At 45.5% G+C, this 20,993-nt stretch overlaps 1 protein-coding gene across 7 annotated transcripts; it reads right to left on the bottom strand.

Annotated features, from left to right (window-relative positions):
- Positions 1–7,372: 7,372 nt before the first annotated feature.
- On the bottom strand, positions 7,373–13,227 carry RSRP1 (arginine and serine rich protein 1). 7 transcript variants are annotated; one of them, XR_002915834.2, is made up of 6 exons: positions 12,208–13,227; positions 11,377–11,962; positions 10,257–10,408; positions 8,653–8,736; positions 7,657–7,823; positions 7,373–7,531 (listed from the first exon to the last, which is right to left on the bottom strand). XR_002915834.2 is itself a non-coding variant. In XM_009235525.3 (5 exons), exons 2-5 carry the CDS (start codon positions 11,894–11,896, stop codon positions 7,707–7,709), a joined length of 873 nt encoding a protein of 290 aa, XP_009233800.3. In that variant the 5' UTR covers positions 11,897–11,962; positions 12,208–13,227; the 3' UTR covers positions 7,373–7,706. The 7 variants fall into 7 exon arrangements, 4 of the variants coding, with proteins under 4 accessions (XP_009233800.3, XP_054395983.1, XP_054395990.1 ...); XR_010136556.1 differs by lacking the exon at positions 7,373–7,531 and adding an exon at positions 9,555–9,599 and having other exon boundaries at positions 7,751–7,823; positions 12,208–12,359; XM_009235525.3 differs by having other exon boundaries at positions 7,373–7,823.
- Between the last annotated feature and the right edge of the window lie 7,766 nt (positions 13,228–20,993).

Here is a 20,993-nt window from a genome sequence, read left to right as displayed (position 1 = left end):
AAAAAAAAAAAAAAGAAAAGTAATCCCTAAAATGAAAAGATATCTAGGTACAAAATTTAAATGGTAACAAAAATAAAAGATAATTTGAAGTAAATTAAATCTGAATAAATGGTGGATAACCTATTTTCTGGTTGGAAGACTTACTATCATAAAAACAATATCACAAAGGAGTATCTCAAATGAGTTTATAAATGTCACATTATTCCCATCAGAACCTCAATGGGTCATTGTTTTTGTTTTTTGGAACTGGAAAATAATGTGGCAAAAATCTTAAAAGTTCAATAACACATTGTGTTGATAAGACTGAAGACAAATGAATCCTACACATATTGCTGCTAGGACTAAAAATTGATTGAACCCCTAGGGAAGGCAATTTGGCAATATCTGTAAAAATTAAGGCATTTATTCTTTGACTCAGGTATCATAATTCTGGGAATTTACGTTACAGATACAATTACGCATTGAAAGGAAAATAAATCTTGGGGCCCCAAAATCACTAAGCCAAAGGGAAAAGTCAAGCTGGGAACTGCTTAGGGCAAACCTATCTCCCATTCTATATCTGAAAAAGCCACTAAGATAAAAAAGCTACATACCTTCCTCACACGGAATGTCCTTGTAGACAAAGGACAGACAGAGGCAGGCAGATCACCTGAGGTCAGGAATTCGAGACCAGCCTGGCCTACACGGTGAAACCCCGTCTCTACTAAAAATACAAAAATTAGCCGGGCATGGTGGTGCGCAGCTGTATTTCCAGCTACTAGGGAGGCTAAGGCAGGAGAACTGCTTGAACCTGGGAGGCAGAGGTTGCAGTGAGCTGAGATCGCTCCACTGCACTCCAGCCTGGGCGACAAAGGGAGACTCCATCTCAAAAAAAAAAAAAAATAGCCATCATCTGTTTTGGGGGTGTAATAAGATATATGTACTTCTGAACCATGTAAGTATTTCGGCCGGGAACCTTGGCTCACACCTGTAATCCCAGCACTTCGTGAGGCCGAGGCAGGCGGATCACCTGAGGTCAGGAGTTCGAGGCCAGCCTGGCCAACATGGCAAAACCCGTCTCTACAAAATACAAAAAAAAAAAAAAAATTTAGCCTGGCGTGGTGGCGGACACCTGTAATTCCAGCTACTCTGGAGGCTGAGGCAGGAGAATTGCTTGAACCGGGGAGGCGGAGGTTGCAGTAAGCCGAGATCATGCCATTGCACTCCAGCCTGGGCAATAAGAGTGAAACTCCGTCTCAAAAAATAAATAAAAAATAAATATGTCAATTCTAAAATTAAAAAAAATTTAAAAGTTGGTATGGAAAAACAGAATAGTCAACAGTATTTCTGAATAAAAAATAGAATCGCGGCTGGGCGCGGTGGTTCATGCCTGTAATCCCAGCACTTTGGGAGGCCAAGGCGGGTGGATCACGAGGTCAGGAGATCAAGACTATCCTGGCTAACATGGTGAAACCTCATCTCTACTAAAAAATTAGCCAGGCGTGGTGGCAGGCGCCTGTAGTCCCAGCTACTCAGGAGGTTGAGGCAGGAGAATGGTGTGAACCCGGGAGGCGGAGCTTGCAGTGAGCCCAGATTGTGCCGCTGCGCTCCTGGGAGACAGAGCAAGATTCCATCTCAAAAAAAAAAAAAAAAAAAAAAAAAAAATATATGTGGTTTTGTGCCTCTTGGATTTTTCAGGAAATCCAATAGTTATTGGGGAAGAGTAGTGCTTATATCCTTCTTATTTTACTGTTATTAAGAATCCTGGCTGGCACGGTGGCTCAAGCCTATAATCCCAGCATTTTGGGAGGCCAAGGCAGGAGAATCCTTTGAGCCCAGGAGTCCACGACCAGCCCTGGCAACATAGCAAGACCTCATCTCTACAAAATAAAAAAATAGCCAAGCATGGTGGCCTGCCCCTGTAGTCTCAGCTACTCGAAAGGCTGAGGTGAGAGGATTGCTTGAGCCTGGGAGGTCAAGGCTGCAGTGAGCCCTGATTGCACCACTGCACTTCAGCCTGGGTGACAGAGCAAGACCCTGTCTCGAAAAAAAAAAAATCCTATTCATTATTTTCTCCATTCCTGCCAGTAAAATTGAGCTCTATATTACCAATTTGTTTATATTGCAAATTAAAGTCTGCAAGTCTGGACTTAAAAAAATGGAAATGTTCGTAATTAACTAAAGAAGTTTCTGGAAGTGATAAAAAAGCAGCAGTATAGAAAGGAAAGATTATGTGTGGTAAAAATTGCTCAACTTTGATTTTGTAAGGATGTATTAAGAATATTCACAGGATTTTCAATGTTGCTTTTCTGTGCAATATGATAATTTGTGTGATTTTTAAAAACTGGGCTGGGTGCAGTGGCTCATGCCTGTAATCCCAGCACTTTGGGAGGCCGAGGTGGGTGGTTTGCCTGAGCTCAGGAGTTCCACACCAGCCTGGTCAACACGGTGAAACCCCGTCTCTACTAAAAATACAAAAAATTAGCCAGGCGTGACTGCGTGTGCCTGTAGTCCCAGCTACTCGGGAGGTTGAGGCAGGAGAATCACTTGAATCCAGAAGGCGGAGGTTGCAGTGAGCTCAGATGGCGCCACTGCACTCCAGCCTGGGTGACACAGCAAAAGTCTGGCTCAAAAAAAAAAAAAAAAAACTGTTCTGAACTGTATCATTTCTCTATTGTAGCATAACAAATCACCCCAAAACTTGGTACCTTAGCACAAATATTATTTTATTATCTCTCACAGGTCTAAGAATTGGTGTGGTTCTCACACAGGGTCTCTCATGCAGTTGCAGTCAGATTAGGGGCTGGGGCTGGAATCATTGTAAAGGTTTCCTCACTCAGAAGTCTTGTGGTTGATGTTGGCTGTCGGCCTGAACGCCCACCCCTGGCCTCTCCATTGGCCTGGACTTCCTCAAAGCATGGGGGCTGGGTTTTAAGAACAAGCATCCCAAGAGAACTAGGTGGAATCTGTTTCACTTTCTATGGCTTAGTCTCAGACTTCACAGTGTCACTCCCTCCATAGTCACAGATTCAAGGATTAGGGATACAGACTCTACTTCTAGATGGAAGGAGTGCCAATGTCACATCATAAGACTAGCACATAGGATGGAAGATCTTCCAGCATCTAGAAAAATTCAATTAGACCATCACTTGTTCTGTTCTTTGTTAATAAATATGTATAAATGTAATTTGAATAGACTTCTTATAAGACTCCAATTTTTTTAATTGTTGCCATGTCCTGTTGAAAAAAAATTTGTGCTAGATATTTTCTGTCTGCCCTGTTAGAACTACTCCCCATTGGTCTCCATGTTCTGTGTCCCTGAGTGCTAGCCTGAATGGACTACGTCAGTAAACTCTCTTGCCCTCTACCTTCTTGGGTCCTGCCAATGCATAATACCTACATAAGATCAGAGGTTTGGAAGAAATGAGGTCAAGGTATTTATTCCCCGGCTGGATTATGGATTTGGTATATTTCCTTAGTCACCACTTCTGTCTGAAGACTATCTTCTATCCCTCCTGTCTCAGCCTCCCGAGTAGCTGGGACTACAGGCATCTGCCAACATGCCCGGCTAATTTTTGTATTTTTAGTGGAGACAGAGTTTCACCTTCTTGATCAGGCTGGTCTCAAACACCTGACCTCAGGTGATCCACCCACCTCGGTCTCCTAAAGTATTGGGATTACAGGTGTGAGCCACCACGTCCGGCCTAACCCTATACTTTCTGGATTCCCATTGCTGCTCCCTTCTTTTGCCTCTTTTGGGATAGTAGTAGTGATGGATCCCCCTATTGCTAATCCTGGTATGCTTCACTCTTTGGTTGGTTTTTGTTACCCAGTCTACAACTTTGTAAACAGTCCCTTTATTAAACTCTCCTTAATTACTTAGCATATGTAAGCCTAGTAACATAACTTTCAAAACCTGTAATTCTGATAAGTGATCTTACTGAAAATAATTTTATAATTGACTTTATTTTTAAAAGACAGGGTCTCATTATGTTATTTAGGCTGGTTTCGAACTCCCAGCCTCAAGTGATCCTCCATCCTCAGCCTCTTCCTCTGAGTAGCTGGGATTACAGGCATGAGCCACCATGCCTGGTTTATAATTGACATTTTTTTTTTTTTGAGACAGTTTCACTCTTGTTGCCCAGGCTGGAGTGCAATGGCAGGATCTCTGCTCACCGCAACCTCTCCCTCCCAGGTTCAAGCGATTCTCGTGCCTCAGTCTCTCAAGTAGCTGAGATGACAGGCATGCACCACCATACCCGGCTAATTTTGTATTTTTAGTAGAGACGGGGTTTCTCCATGTTGGTCAGGCTGGTCTCAAACTCCCGACCTCAGATGATCCGCCCGCCTCAGCCTCCCAAAGTGCTGGGATTACAGGCGTGAGCCACCGTGCCCGGCCTATAATTGACATTTTTGTATTCTTAAAGAATGTAAATACCTGTAATATTGCTCTATCAAATCATCTATAACATAGAAAAAATTCCTGTTACTCTGCTATATTTGCTTGTTTTTTTTTTTTTGTTTTTTTTTTGAGACAAGCTCTTGCTCTGTTGGCTAGGCTGGAGGGCAGTGGCGCAATCTTGGCTCACTGCAACCTCCGCCTCCTAGAGGATACTCCCACCTCAGCCTGCGACTGAATGTATGAAGAGCTGTAACAGGGGAAACTGACTTTTAAAGTGGTGAGCTGGCTTCCCTAAAGAAAGGCATTTAAGGAAATCTGAGGAGGGAGGGTGATATGTCTGCCTTCAGGTTTTTGTTTTTGAGATAGGGTCTCATTGTCACCTAGGCTGAGATCATAGCTTACTGCATCCTCGCGTCTCCAGCACAGGTCCAGGTTTCTCCACCCAATGCGCCTGCGCACAGGCCTAGCCCAATCGGACACAGCCCAGGACTGGCAGGGGCGGGGATTGCCTGGGTCCCCCAGGAAGGGCCGGGTTACGTCCGGAAAAGTGAGGCTCCGGGGCTGCCGAAAGTGAGGCCCGGGGTTCCAGTTAATTGTTACCGGAAGTGGGGGGAAGCGTTGCCAGGGAGGGTAGAGACTGTGGCTGACAAGATGGGTGGCAGGCCCTTCCCTGGGGGTATCGAGGTAGGGAAGTTTGTGGCTACGTCTGTCCTTGAGGAGGGGATGCCGGGGGAGAGGGAGGCGCAGACGTTGGGACTGGGTCGCCAGCCGAGGGCCTCGGAAGCCAAGTCACCCCGTCTGAAGACGCTTCTCCTCACGGAGCCCAGAAGCGCGAACGGAGACTGCGCAAATCCTGGGCGCTGCGCCGGAAACGGATGCATAGTCTCGGACACCAGCTCAGACCTGCCGCCTGGCCAGGTCCGTGCTCGTTTGTAGTTTGTAAAGAAATGTTCTAATGTGTATATTTCCACGTTTATCTGTATATTATTCACTTGGGTTGTCTTCTGTTTGTGTTTAATGTGAAGCCTAGAGTTGACCTTGGGAGCTTCAGGGGCAGGGTGCTAATTTGTCTTGCTATGTAGGTAGGTAAAGGAAGGTGACAATGACTACAGGAAATTCACCCTAGTCCCTCCTCTTCCCCAGAAGTGGTCACAATTACAGGTGCTTTCCTGTTCCATGCTCTATTGCACAGCCCAGGTGCATTTATGGGAACAAAACCATGGAGACAGAGACTGATCTCTAATAACATTCTGTAAAATGCCATCCTTCAAAAACCAAATATCCTTGTAAGAAAGTTAAAACATTTGGTCAAACTATTATTTTAGGCCAGGCACAGTGGCTCACGCCTGTAATGCCTACACTTTGGGGGCACCGAAGCAGGAGGATTGCTTGAAGCCAGAAGTTCAAGACCAGCCTAGGGTAACAGAAATCCCACTCATCTTTACCCCCCAAAAATTAGCCAGGTGCGGTGGCATAAGCCTGTATGGTAGAGGCCGTGGCAGGAGCCTGAGCCCTGGAGTTCAAGGTTGCAGCAAGCTGTGACTGTTTGACTGCACTACAGCCTGGGTGATGGAGCAAGAAACCCCTTCTCTAAAAAATAGTCTATGAAAATCAGTCTACTTACTTAGACCAGCTGTCTAGATTCTCCAATTCATAAAGTGTAATACCCACTTAAAATTTTATGTGCTTAAGGATCAGGCGCAGTGGCTCACACCTGTAATCCCAGCACTTTGGGAAGCCGAGGCTGGTGGATCACCTGAAGTCGGGAGTTCCAGACCAGCCTGACCAACATGGACAAACCCCATCTGTACTAAAAATACAAGCCTGTAATCCCAGCTACTCGGGAGGCTGAGGCAGGATAATCGCTTGAACCCGGGAGGTGGAGGTTGTGATGAGCCAAGATTGTGCCACCGCACTGCAGCCTGGGCAACAAGAGCAAAACTCCGTCTCAAAAAAAAAAAAAAAATTATGTGATTCATAAAGATCCGTCCCAGCCGGGTGCAGTGGCTCACACCTGTAATCCCAGCACATTGGGAGGCTGAGGAGGGTGGGTATCACCTGAGGTCAGGAGGTCTAGACCAGCCAGGCCAAGATGGCAAAACCCTGTCTCTACTAAAAATACAAAAATTAGTTAGGTATGGTGGCACATGCCTGTAGTCCCAGCTACTCAGAAGGCTGAGGCAGGAGAATTGCTTGAACCCGGGAGGTGGAGGTTGCAGTGAGCGGAGACTGCCACTGCATTCCAGCCTGGGTGACAGAGTGAGACTCAGTCTCCAAAAAAAAATCCTTCCCAATTACAGTAGCACCAATAAATTTCAAATTAAGAGTTTATTTAGAATACTTTGGCCGGGTGCAGTGGCTCACACCTGTAATCCCAGCTCTTTGGGAGGCCAAGGCAGGTGGATCACAAGGTCAGGAGATCGAGACCATCCTAATACGGTGAAACCCCATCTCTACTAAAAATACAAAAAAATTAGCCAGGTGTGGTGGCAGGCGCCTGTAGTCCCAGCTACTCGGGAGGCTGAGGCAGGAGAATGGCGTGAACCCGGGAGACGGAGCTTGCAGTGAGCCCAGATCGCCCACTGCACTGTCTCAAAAAAATAAATAAATAAATAAAAAAGGTTTATTTAGAATACTCTTAAAAGCATAATAATTTTAACTATACCTCAGTTTTTACAGCTTAATGAGGGATTCTATTTCTCCTCTTTCTGGCTTGGTTTCTTGCCTTGAAGCCCAGTATTCCATAAATTTTTTTAGGGCAATTTTTCAAGTTAAGTATTGACCTTAATTGGGAATATTGTTAAAATTCAGTTTCTAATTCAGCAGGTCTAGGGTAGGGACTTGAGATTCAGCATTTCTCAAAATCCCAGGTAGGGCCAAGTCAGCTTTGGACTTGGGATTAACAGGGCTTTAATTAACACACACCTCCTTATAGCTCTACATTAAATAAAGACCCATTAGGTAATATATATACAATAAAGACTCTAAGAATGAAAACAAGAAATTTATTAAATATACAAAACAGGAATATAGTTCAATTACTGTGTCTAAAAAATTTCATTTTTACATAACCAAGACAATATTTACAACTATATACAAAAGACTCCCACCTGTGCATAACCTTTGGTCCATCTGTGCTATCTCTCATATCTGCAAGAGAAACCTAAAATGTTAATATCTGAGTATTAAGTATTTACATCTTTTTGTGTTGGTTTTTAAATGCACAAGTACCCCTGAATGGCTCAAAGGGATGGGATAATGCTAGAAACACTAACTTGCAATAAAGTGCAGTTTTCATGCAAACTTAGCCATTAGTTTTCTTCTTTTAGATAGGTATCCACAGTCCATATGGACTTTTTTTCTGATCTATTTTTGGTGATCTTGAAGATGTCTCTTCTGTGGCAGCTTTAGCTGATTTTTGTATTGGCTTTGCTACAGAATTCTGTAAAAGAACAAATTCAGTCAGCTTCCCAAACATACACTGTACACTTTTTTCACAGAAAAAAGTACATTAAATAATCCCATATATAAGCCTTAGAGATATTATCAACTGCTAGGTGTGGTGGCTCACTCCTGTAATCCCAGCACTTTGGGAGGCTGACGCAGGCAGATCACGAGGTCAGATGGAGACCATCCTGGCCAACATGGTGAAACCCTGTCTCCACTAAAAATATAAAAATTGCCGAGTGTGGTGGCATGCGCCAGTAGTCTCAGCCACTCGGAAGGCTGAGGCAGGAGAATCGCTTGAACCCAGGAGGCAGGCAGAGGCTGCAGTGAGCCAAGATCGCGCCACTACACTCCAGCCTGGGCGACAGAGTGAGACTCTGTCTCCACCAAAAAAAAAAAAAAAAAAAAAAAAGGATTATCAACCAAACACATAGTGTGAACCTTAATTGTAGCTTGATTCAAAAAGTAAAGTGAAGATACTGGGGCAGCGGGGAGACACTGGACATACACAAGGTATAATGATTTTGAGGCTTCGTTTTTGAAACCCTTATTTTAAAACATTGTGATTAAGGAGTATTCTAAAGATTTCCCTTTAAAATATTTCAATAAAAAAGGGGGGACACTTAATGGCAAAATATTGAAACTAATGTGAATGTTATATATGTTATGAACCCAATATAATGGCCACTTATAAAAGTGGCTCAAAAACAAATGATTTTAATTCTATTTAAAAAGTGTCAGTAGGCCCCCAACTATCACCACGAAGATAAAAACACAAAGATGCAAATCCAATTTTTGAGTGATCAATGCCTGGATATACTTACATTACAGCTAAAAGCTATGCTTCTTTGCTGGGTAGGTTTTTCATTGGGATTTCGAGTTCCATCTTCTGTTACCTTTTCCGACACCTAGACAAGAAAAAGTGTAATTTTAAAACACATACCCTTGGTTTCTAAATCCTATATTAAAAAACAGCCTAATTGTATACAAAATTTAGTTGTAGACACAAAAATCAACTTGGATCTAACAGCCTAAGTATCAGAACTATTGAGTTTTCCCCTTAACAAAACTGATTTAGTATTAGGCTTAAGACACTCTTCCCATAATTATTTTACTTCCCTGCTGGCAAATTTAAACTAATTTTTTAATCAGTTTTCTCAGGTTGAATCAAGTTAACTTTTGAAAAGTAAAGCCACATCAGAAAATACCTCGTTTTAAGAAACTAAGGCATGTGCCAGTTAGACACCTAATCGTCTGAATGAAGACTTTGTCTACTAATACTGAGCAAACCCACATCTGGGCCCAATTGCACAGATTTATTTAGATACAGCATCTTTTTTTTTACCCCCCTAGACGGGAGTCTTAGCTCTGTCACCCAGGCTGGAGTGAAAAGTACAGTGCAATTTGCTAATGGCACATCCTGCACATTTCTGGAGAATTATAATAAACTTATCTGCAAGTGAAGCAGGCCTCCTCTTCTGTAATCTCTCAAAACATCTGGAATATATTGCATATATTATGAAAGGGACATCTTTTTCACAGATGCCCCACCATTACAACGTGTACCTTTGCTTAGTTTAAAAACTGACTTTAATACTTTATGCAAATCGTACCTGTCCCAAATTCTAGCATGCACATGGATCTACCAACAAAAAAACTAAGTTTTCAGTGTGTGAACATAAACTTCAAATTAAACCTCTGATGCTTTAGCCCATGTATCAATTACCAACAGATTTTCTTCATCAATGTCTGCAGACCACATTCATGATTTCTATAAGACAGAAATAAAGCAGATAAACTATACTGTATATGCTGAGTACAGAATTTGTGGGAACATAATGTTGCAAATGAAAGCTACAAACACTCTGTAAATAGCTTAGAAAAACTAGTAATAGAAATCACCAAAATACCAGCTAATAACGGTGTTATAAGAGTACAGTGTTAACTGAAAATGAAAAAAATAAAATGTATTTTTTGAGACAGGGTCTCGCTCTGCTGCCCAGGCTAGAGTGCAATGGTGCAATCTTGGCTCACTGCAACCTTAGCATCCTGGGCTCAAAGATCCTCCTGCCTCAGCCTCCCAAACAGCTGGGACTACAGGCATGCACCACCATGCCTGGCTAATTTTTGTATTTTTTGAAAACACGCGGTTTTGCCACATTGCCCAGGCTACTCTTGAACTCCTGGACTCAAGCCATCTGCCTTATTACAGGCAGGAGGCACCATGCACGGCCAAATAAAGCTCATTAATCTCCCATTTTCATGGGTATGACCTTGCCTATCTTCAGATTTGCTACTTTGAATTTAGCACGTTATATATAGCTCTAGACTTCCCAAAAAGTATAGTCTAGGGTAAGATATAAGTAGCTAATCAGATTTGACAGTTGGCTTTCTGAAAGTTTTGTTCGGACAAACCTAGAATACTTACTTCAGGCTTTGCACCATTACTTGATACACCTATTCCACGGCTTGTTTCTTTGGCTACAGGAACAGTTCTGAGACTAGCTGGCAAGTCAATGTTGGTTGTTCCTAAAGCTTTCGCCGCATTGGCTTTTGCTATTTCTAACAGCTCCATTCGCTCTAAAAAAAAAAAAAAAAGACAGATTTTAAAATACTCATTAATCTGGTAGTTATTTCCCCCCAAGAGAACTCAGAATTACACAATAAATATGTTATTTTGTGGTATTAAATATATTAAGTCACTTGTTTTATAACAGGTAAACTAAGGTTGCCCTTGAACACTGGTAGCTGCGCTGGTCCACTTTATACTTGTTTTTTTCCCCGTTACTAAATGCAGATAGAAAGTACCACAGTATTTGAGAGACTGGAAACCCCAAGTGTGCGCGAGGGTTCCATATGCGTCCTGGCACCAATCCCCCGAGTCAACAGAGGGACAACTGTGTAACTTTATTCACTGAAAATTCTATTCTCCAGCTCATTTCTTGCTGAAAAGAATAAAATCCTTAAATTATCTCAACAATTAGTTTTCAGTTTTCTTGACTAAAGGCCTAAGCGTCCTATTATGTTGTACTTAATTTTCTCTAGTTATAGTAAGCTATGTTGGCCAGGCTGGTATGGAACGCCTGGCCTCAAGTGACCCGCCCGCCTCCGCCTCCCAAAGTGCTTGGATTACAGGCGTGAGCCACCGCGCCCGGCCTCCTAGGTCATTTAGGATACTCGACAATCCAATTTTATTCAGTAATAATGTCAACTAAAAGAAGGCGTGTTTTGATGTTGTTCTTCCCAATCACGTTAACTTAGAACCTTTAACTTAATCATAACATTTAAAAGGCTCCACCCACTAAAAGCAGCCAATAGGAAAAAAAGTTCCCTACATCCTGAGCCATTTAACATCCAGTTGACCTTTAACCCTAAAGAGAATGCTGTCCACTTAAATACAGGTAATGTCCTCCCTCTTTCCTCAACAAAAAAGATTTCGGGCACTAAAGGAACTAATATTGAAACTACACATCAACGTTGGTTCCCTAGCCTCCTCCTATACTGTCGCCATACGTTACCACAAATGGAAAGGTAAATGACCCACCCACCTTTTTCACTTAAGCGAAAGGGGGTTCTGCTCCGCGACCTCGTCCTGGATCTGTCCCTCCATCTGCTGTGCTCCTCCGGGTACACTGTGCGACCAAAGCCGTAGTAGCGCTGCCCCCGCGCGATCGCGTACGCCCTTCCGCAGTACGACCTTCCCCGAGAACGCGACCTGCTACGGGACCGGGACCGCGAAGGAGACCGGTAATATCTCCTGGAGAACCCGTAGCGCCTCTCTCGGTAACGGCGGTTGCGGGATCGCGACCGACTCCGCGAGTATGACCGCGAGTAGCGCCTGTACTTCCGCTGGTGGCGCCTTCGGGAACGCGACCTTGACCTGCTCCTCCGGCACCGACTCCTGGACGAAAACCGACTCGAGACGCGGGAATGGGACCGAGAGCTTCTGGAAAAAGAGCGGCTCCTAGATCGCGACGAGAGCCGGCTGGACCCGCCCGACCGCGAGGTCGAGGGCGAATCCTTCTCCTGCGGCGAGCCCGGCCACATGTCGTTCACGTAGTTGGACATCTTCGCCTGCGGCTTTAGCCTGCGCTTTCTCCGGAAAAGATCCCGCAAGCCTCAACTCAGGACTCCCTTAAAAACCAAGAGAGAAAAACAAGTCAAGTCGCGGAAGCCAGTCGGGGGCCCTCTGGGAGGCGGAGCCACGGCGCAGGCGGCGGCCGACGGGAACCCAGCCCTAAAAACTCCGCTCGGCGCCGAGGCCGCGGCCCTGAAGCGAAACGCTGCGTTCCCCAAACTCTGGGCCCGGCACGTTTCCCGTCCCTCACTCCTGAAACCACTGCGGTGGTCCTGAGAGACCCCGTCAGCAGAAAACTTACCGCAGGCCGTCGACACCTCCCTTACGACTGAGAGAAAGGCCCAACAAACGCCCTCCTTTCGGAACGTTAGACGAAGAGGGGCTTTTCGTTCCTGCTCTCGAACGACGAATTCTACGACCTCCACCTCCGATGTCTGGATGCGCACTGAGGGACTACGTCAGCAAACGCGTCGAAAGTACCAGAAGCTGGCCCCCGGCGCATGCGCAGAGACGTTCCGTGGTGGGCGTGGCTCTCCTCTTGCCCAACCACCGCCCTGCCTCCTCCCTCCCCAAGCCGCGCCCTGTGCCTCGCGCCTTTGCCTCCAGGGTGTGCATGCGCGATGGGGCTCCAGGGGGCGGTACTTGATACATCTGGGTGTCCGGTTGCCCTTGGCTTTCCCCCCTCGCACCCATCTGAGATATTTGCGGGACCGACCCAGTCACCAGAAAACTTCGAAGATGGGACGGCCCCGCGTGCGGCTACACCAGGCTCTGGCCTCACTGCACGGGCGGGGTTGGACGTCAGTGCCGGGCGGGGAGTAGGGCCAGGAAAGGAGCGGCCGCAAGCTGGAGAGGGCTCCGAGCCGGGCTCGGAACTCGGGCCGTCTGACGGGCTGGTGCCCACAGGGTCGTTGCCGCCACCCACCGGCAAGTCGCAGACCCGGCCTGAGCCTCCCTGGACCCTTCCTGGCCTCTTCCTCCTGTCCTGAAGGTACCGCGGCGCCAGGAGAAGGCGACCGCGTCCATACCCCGCCGTGACGGAGAGGGGACCGCACCCTCCCCCGGAACACCCCAAGATCCCTGGAAATGCAGTATTAACGTAGAAAAGATGTTTTACTTCCATGTTTTGGCTAGGAAGGTAATAAGGTCGAGACAAAATAAAGACTCACAACTGGCCTTTAATCTGGGGATAAGAATGAAGTCTGAGCTATCTCTTCCAAAAACTGTTTGGTGTGAGTGTAAACAAAGGTGACTGTTTTACTTCTAGGGATCTACAAATGGGATGCATTTCAAACACTTCTTGTAATAAAGCATAACAATTGCCTTGAAAATTGTGGGTTAGTTGCCTTTTTTTTTTTTTGAGACAGGGTCTCACTCGCCCAGGCTGGAGTGTGGTGGGGCCATCACGGCTCACTGCAGCCCAGGCTCCTGAAGAGCTGGAACTACAGGCATGCACCACCATGCTAATTTTTGTATTTTTTTACCCACGGAATCTGTGTTGCCCAGGCTGGTCTCCAACTCCTGGGCTCAAGCGATTCTCCCGCCTCAGCCTCCTAAAGTGCTGGGATTACAGGCGTGAGCCACTTTGCCCAGCCTGTACACTTCTTTACAAGTACATTTTGACAAAAGCCACTTTCTTTAGAGGGAGATACAAACTCACTCATCTCTTGTTCACCTTCACCCCACATCTCCGCAATTCATCCACATCTCCTGAGGATGCATCATGATGGAAATAGTTCTTAAACAGTTTCTTCTCTAAATCTCAAGGCAGTGAAGATAAAATGCCCATCCATCAGAAACTTTTGCCGAAAGTTCTCATAAAGCTGTGTGAGTGGACAGAAAAGTAACACGAGGCCGGGCGCGGTGGCTCACGCTTGTAATCCCAGCACTTTGGGAGGCCGAAGCGGGAAGATCACCTAAGATCAGGAGTTCGAGACCAGCCTGGCCAACATGGCAAAACCCCATCTCTACTAAAAATGCGAAAATTAGCTTGACATGGTGGCGGGCGCCTGTAATCCCAGCTACTCGGGAGGCTGAGGCAGGAGAATTGCTTGAACCTGAGAGGCGGAGGTTGCAGTGAGCTGAGATCGCGCTATTGCACTCCAGCCTGGGCAACAAGAGCAAAACTCCGTCTCGAAACAAATAATAATAATAACACGAGTTTCACATTTGACAAGTATAAAAATGATGTGTTAGGGGAACTAAAGTTAAACTATACTTATGATACAGTTTTGAGCTGTTGGTTATGAATAGGAAAGGATGGAACAAGTCTCCGTAGACAGTTCATAGTATCAGTCAATGTATGCCTAAAAAATGGTGACCAGAAAAATCCTAATTTTTTTTTTTTTTTAAGACAGTCTCGCTTTGGCACCCAGGCTGGAATGCAGTGGTGTGATCTTGGGCTCACTGCAGCCTCTGCATACTGGGTTCACACAATTCTTGTGCTTCAGTCTCCTGAGCATCTGGGTTTACAGACGTGCACCATCATGCCCAGCTAATTTTTTTTGTATTTTTAGTAGAGATGGGTTTTCCCCATGTTGGCCAGGCTGGTCTTGAACTCCTGACCTCAAGTGATCTGCCTGCCTCAGCCTCCCAAAGTGCTGGGATTACAGGCGTGAGCCACTGTGCCCAGCAAATCCTGGATATTAACAAGATTTTGGAAACAGTGGGAAACATTACTTTGCCCTCGTGCAGAATGTTGGTGTATTTGTCTCAAAAACATATGCGGTCTACCTGAGTTAAAGTCTGCAAAGGATGTCACCTTCCGTTATTTCTCTAAACAATATATATTCGCTGAGCATCTATCCACTCACCTAATGAAAAAAATTCAACTTTAGTTATTAGAACATCTAGCACCGAATTTGTAGGCTAATTTAGGCAGAAATAACATCTTTACAATAGCAAATCTTCCCATCTAAGAATGTGACAATGTTGTAACCAAGCGAGTTACAGAGAAATGCCACACTTTGAGACAAATTATGGAGTCCTTTATTAGCCGGCGACCGAGAAACAGCTAGCGCTCAAAATTCTCTTGGCCCCGAAGAAGGGGCTAGATTTTCTTTTATACTAAGGTCTAAATAGGGGAGGGGGGTTTAACTGAAGCAGTTTTACAGAAGCAGAATAGGCAAAAAGTTAAAAAAAATTAATTGGTTATAGAAGCAGTTACAAAAAATAAACAGTTCCAGGTACAGGGGCTTAAACTATCACTAAGAGATAAATGCAGGGGCTTTAGGTACCTTCCACCGAGCACATTCCCAGGAGCTGCTGGTACAGCCTGCCTCAATATCTTATCAGCAGGTGCATTCCTGGATGTGCCTGGAGTCAGCTTGCACTAGTTACTCCCTTAGGGGGGATAAAGGGGGCTGCAAGTGAAGAAACTCAAATGGAGTCTGTCCGGCTCTCTCTGCTAGGAGAGAGTCACTCAGGTTTAAACAAGGTAGGGTATCACAAGTTTTTGTTTTTTTGAGACGGAGTCTCACTCTGTCACCCACCCAGGTTGGAGTGCAGTGGCGCGATCTCTGCTCACTGCAAGTTCTGCCTCCTGGGTTCAGGCCATTCTCCTGCCTCAGCCTCCCAAATAGCTGGGACTACAGGCGCCTGCAACCACGCCCAGCTAATTTTTTGTGTTTTTAGTAGAGACGGGGTTTCACCATGTTAGCCAGGATGGTCTTGATCGCCTGACCTCGTGATCCACCTGCCTCGGCCTCCCAAAGTGCTGGGATTACAGGCGTGAGCCACTGCGCCCGGCCCCACAACAAGTTTTAAATGTGCCATTTAAGTTGGTTTTTTTGCTTATGTCCTTCATTATGGTAGGCAAACCAATCGCCTCCTGAACATGTCCATTCCCTAATTTCCTGGAACCTGTGAATATGTTACCTTAAGTTGGCAAAAGGAATTATGCAGATGTAATTAAGGTTGAGGATCTGGAGATGAGATTATCCTGAAGTATCTGGGTAGGCCCAATCTAATCTCAGGAGAGAGTCAAAGCATGAGAAGAATTCCATGTCCTGCTGCTGCTTCTGAAATATAGGGGCGGGCCAGGCGCGGTGGCTCACGCCTGTAATCCCAGCACTTTGGGAGGCCAAGGCAGGCGGATCACCAGGTCAGGCATTTGAGACCAGCCTGGTCAACATGGTGAAACCCCATCTCTACTAAAAATACAAAAATTAGCTGGGCGAGGTGGCGTGCGCCTGTAATCCCAGCTACTCAGTAGGCTGAGGCAAGAGAATCACTTGAATCCAGGAGGCGGAGGTTGCAGTGAGCTGAGATCACACCACTGCACTTCAGCCTGGGCAACACCGCGAGACTCCGTCTCAAAGAAAAAAATAATTAAAAAAAAAAAAAAAGAAATGTAGGGGCTTATGTGCAAGGGCAGGGAGAGAACTCTAGGGGCTAATGGTGGCTTCCAGCTGACAGCCAGGAAACAGACCTCAATCCTACATCATAGAACTGAATTCAGCCAACACATGGATGAGCAAGTGTTGGGGATCTTCCCCTAGAGCCTCCAAAAAGAAACAAAATGTGACTGACACCTTGACTTTAACCTGGTGAGACTCCTCACCTATAGAACTATGAGATATTAAATTTAGGTTGTTTTAAGCCACTAACATTATGATTATTTATTACCACAGCAATAGGAAAATAAAACATTCAGTGTAATTTATAGTTTTCCTTTTTTGTTTTTTTTTTTTTTTGAGACGGAGTTTCACTCTGTTGCCCAGGCTGCTGTGCAATGGCGCAATTTTGGCTCACTGCAACCTCCACCTCCTGGGTTCAAGCGATTCTCCTGCCTCAGCCTCCTGAGTAGCTGGGACTACAGGCATGCACCGCACCCGGCTAATTTTTGTATCTTTAGTAGAGGCGGGGTTTCACCATGTTGGCCAGGCTGGTCTTGAACTGACCTCAGGTGATCTGCCCACCTTGGCCTCCCAAAGTGCTGAGATTACAGGCATGAGCCACCACACCCAGGCTTTTTTTTTTTTTTTTTTGAGACAGGGTCTTGCTTTTTTGCCTAGGCTGGAGTGCAGTGGTGCAGTCACAGCTCATTGCAGCCTTCTCAGACTGAAGTGATCTTCCCAGCTCAGCTGCCTGAGTAGCTGGGACTACAGGCCTACACCACTACACGCAGCTAATTTTATTTTTTGTAGAGATAGGGTCTCCATTATGTGACTAAGGCTGGTCATTAACTCCTAGGCTCAAGCAATCCTCCCACCTCAACCTCCCCACGTGCTGGGATTATAGGCATGGGCCACCACACCCAGCTCTATAGCATTTTTCTTTCTTTCTTTCTTTCTTTCCTTTTTTTTTTTTTTTTTTTTGAGACAGAGTCTTGCTCCGTCGCCCAGGCTGGAGTGAGTGCAGTGGCGCAATTTCAGCTCACTGCAACCTTCACCTCCTGGGTTCAAGCAATTCCTCTGTTTCAGCTTCCCAAGTAGCTGGGACTACAGGCACACACCGCCACGCCCGGCTAATTTTCATATTTAGCGGGATTTCATCATATTGGTCAGGACAGGATTTCACCATATTGGTCAGGCTGGTCTTGAACTCCTGACCTTATGTGATTCACCAGCCTCGGCCTCCCAAACTGCTGGGATTACAGGCGTGAGCCACTGCGCCCGGCACCTATAGCATTTTTCATACACATCTTGCACATGTCTTGTTAGGTATATTCTGAATTTTTTTTTTTTTTTTTTTTTTTTTTTTTTTTTTTTTGAGACAGAGTCTCGCTCTGTCGCCCAGGCTGGAGTACAGTGGCACGATCTCAGGTCACTGCAACCTCCACCTCCTGGGTTCAAGTGATTCTCCTGTCTCAGCCTCCCAAGTAGCAGGAATTACAGGCACGCACCACCACACCAGGCTAAGTTTTTGTATTTTTAGTAGAGACAGGGTTTCACCGTGCTAGCCAGAATGGTCTCGATCTCCTGACCTCACGATCTGCCCACCTCGGCCTCCCAAAGTGCTGGGATCACAGGCGTGAGCCACCACACATTGTCCTATTCTGAAATATTTTAACAATATTTGTAGATTGTGAATAAGATTTTTGTTGTTAGATGTTCATTTTGGGTTTTTGTTTTGTTTTGTTTTGAGATGGAGGCTTGCTCTGTTGCCCAGGCTGTAGTGCAGTGGCACAATCTCAGCTCACTGCAACCTCCACCTCCCAGGTTCAAGCAATTCTCCTGCCTCAGCCTCCCAAGTAGCTGGGTTTACAGGCACCGGCCACCACGCCCAGCTAATTTTTGTATTTTTAGTAGAGACGGGGTTTCACCATGTTGGCCAGGCTGATCTCGAACTCCTGACCTCAGGTGATCTTCCTGCGTCGGCCTCCCAAAGTGCTGGGATTACAGGCATGAGCCACTGTGCCCCGCCTAGATGTCCACTTTGTTTTAAGTGTTTCAGCAGGTGAACTATATACCTCCTAGCTGAGTTAGATGAATAACATCTAGCTGAGTTTTTAAAGCCAATATGAAGTTATTTTCCTTGATAGGTAAATTCAACCCTTTTACATTTATTGGAACAAGTGCAGTGTTGACCTTATCCCTTTTATTGGTGTCTATTATTCATTACAGACTTGGTTTTTTTCACCTTTTCCCATTTTATTTTGCCAGCTTATCAAGTATCTTTTTTCCTCCCATCCACTGTTTTTTTTTTTTTTTTTTTGAGACAGAGTCTCACTCTGTTGCCCAGGCTGGAGTGCAGTGGTGCGATCTCAGCTCACTGCAAGCTCCGCTTTCTGGGTTCACACCATTCTCCTGCCTCAACCTCCCAAGTAGCTGGGACTACAGGCGCCTGCCACCACACCCGGCTAATTGTTTTTTGTATTTTTAGTGGAGATGGGGTTTCACCGTATTAGCCAGGATGGTCTCGATCTCCTGGCCTCGTGATCCACCGGCCTCGGCTTCCCAAAGTGCTGGGATTACAGGCGTGAGCCACCACGCTCGGCCCCATCCACTGTTTTTTAAAGGTTCTACAATGTTTCATCGTTGCCATTAATGGTTATCTTTTTATTGCTACCAGACATACTTAACTAAGCCTGTTCCCCCTTCTCTTCTGTCTCTCCTTTCTCAAATATTTATAGAATATTTATTGATTTATTTTATTAGGTGCTGTTGGGTAGGTTAAGAAAAATTTAGTCATCCTTTACCTACCAAAGTTAATATTTATATATTTTTTTGAGACGGAGTTTCGCTCTTGTGCCCAGGCTGGAGTGCAAGGGCTCAATCTTGGCTCACTGCAACCTCTGCCTCCCGGATTCAAGCGATTCTCCTGCCTCAGCCTCCTGAGTAGCTGGGATTACAGGCTTGTGCCACCATGCCTGGCTAATTTTGTATTTTTAGTAGAGACAGGGTTTCTCCACGTTGGTCAGGCTGATCTCGAACTCCCAACCTCAGGTGATCCGCCTACCTCAACCTCCCAAAGTGCTGGGATTACAGGCGTGAGCCACTGCGCCCGGCTCAAAGTTAATATTTTTGTTAATTTTAATGACAAAACTAATTTTTTATCAGGTAAAGGAATCCAAAGATGTACACAAGCTAACGATCATTCCCTAGAGGTACAGAATCCTCTAAAAGAGGTCTCCATTCTTCTTCCTCATATCTTAGAGATAACCAATGTTAAGAGTTTAATGAGTGCCCTTCCACAGTTTTCTTCAAGACATGTCAAATATACCCACATACAGTTTTGTTTTTTTTTTTTTGAGACAGAGTCTCGCTCTCTGGCCCAGACTGAAGTGCAGTGATGCGATCTCGACTTACTACCACCTCTGCCTCCCTGGTTCAAGTGATTCCCATGCCCCAGCCTCCCGAGCAGCTGGGAGTACAGGTGCACGCCACCATGCCTAGCTAATTTTTGTTGCTGTTGTTGTTTTGTGAGACACAGTCTCACTCTCTCACTCAGGCTGGAGTGCAGTGGCATGATCTCAGTTCACTGCAACCTCCCTCTCCCAGGTTCAAGTGATTCTCGTGCCTCAGCCTCCCAAGTAGCAGGGATTACAGGCACATGCACCACACCTGGCTAATTTTTTTTTTTTTTTTTTCAGTAGAGACATGTTCTGTGTGGGGAGGGCACAGGTAAAAGCAAACACACAGCACTCACACACAAGTGCAGATTGTAAACTACTTTAGGTTCATTTAAGTATAAAATAGAAGGTGAATTGAGCAAATAGCAGTGAGAAAAAAAAACAATTAGCAAATATACATTCACCAGACGATGGAGGATTCATCACCAGACGGGGAAGCAACAGCTGGGCTTCAGAGTCAGCCACTGGTCCATGCACAGGGAAGGAGAGGTCTCATGGAGCTTCGGCGTAGTCTGGGACCCTGACCTTTTTTTTTTTGAGACGGAGTTTCACTCTTGTTGCCCAGGCTGGAGTGCAATGGCGCGATCTCAGCTCACTGCAACCTCCACCTCCTGGGTTCAAGGGAATCTCCTGTCTCAGTCTCCTGAGCAGCTGGGATTACAGGCGCCAGCAACTACGCCCAGCTAATTTTTGGTATTTTTAGTAGGATGGGGTTTCACTATGTTGGCCAGGCTGGTCTCGAACCTCTGACCTCAGGTGATCCACCCACCTTGGCCTCCCAAAGTGCTGGGATTACAGGTGTGAGCCATCGCACCCAGCCTGACCTTTTTATAGTATTCTTTTTGGCATGAGGCCTAGGCACAAGGGCCTTTTGTCACTAGACTCAAGGAACACGGAAAGGTCAGCCTATTTTCAAGGTTTTGTTTATTGCCTCAAGGCAGATAATGTATTTATCAAGAACAATCAGTATGTCCATCCATTCCTGAGCAAGTGCCAAGGGACAGATTTCTGGCATGTAACCATTCCTTGTGTTCAAGTCCAATTGAGTTCAAATTTAATATTTAACTTTTCCTCCACAAGACGGGGTTTCACCATGTTGGCCAGGCTGGTCTCGACCTCTTGACTTCAGGGGATCTGTCCACTTTGGCTTCCCAAACTGCTGGGACTACAGGCATGAGCCAGCACATCCGGTGCATACAGAATTTTTGATGAATATGGGCTCGTTCTAAACAAGTTGAAACTTATAATCAACATCCTCTAAGATGAATCACATAGATCTAATGTGTTTTGGT

Source organism: Pongo abelii, chromosome 1 (assembly GCF_028885655.2).
Source record: "Pongo abelii isolate AG06213 chromosome 1, NHGRI_mPonAbe1-v2.0_pri, whole genome shotgun sequence".
NCBI classification, from domain to species: domain Eukaryota; kingdom Metazoa; phylum Chordata; class Mammalia; order Primates; family Hominidae; genus Pongo; species Pongo abelii.
The sequence above is the reverse complement of the archived record's forward strand: the minus strand, read 5'-3'. Positions and strand labels throughout refer to the sequence as shown.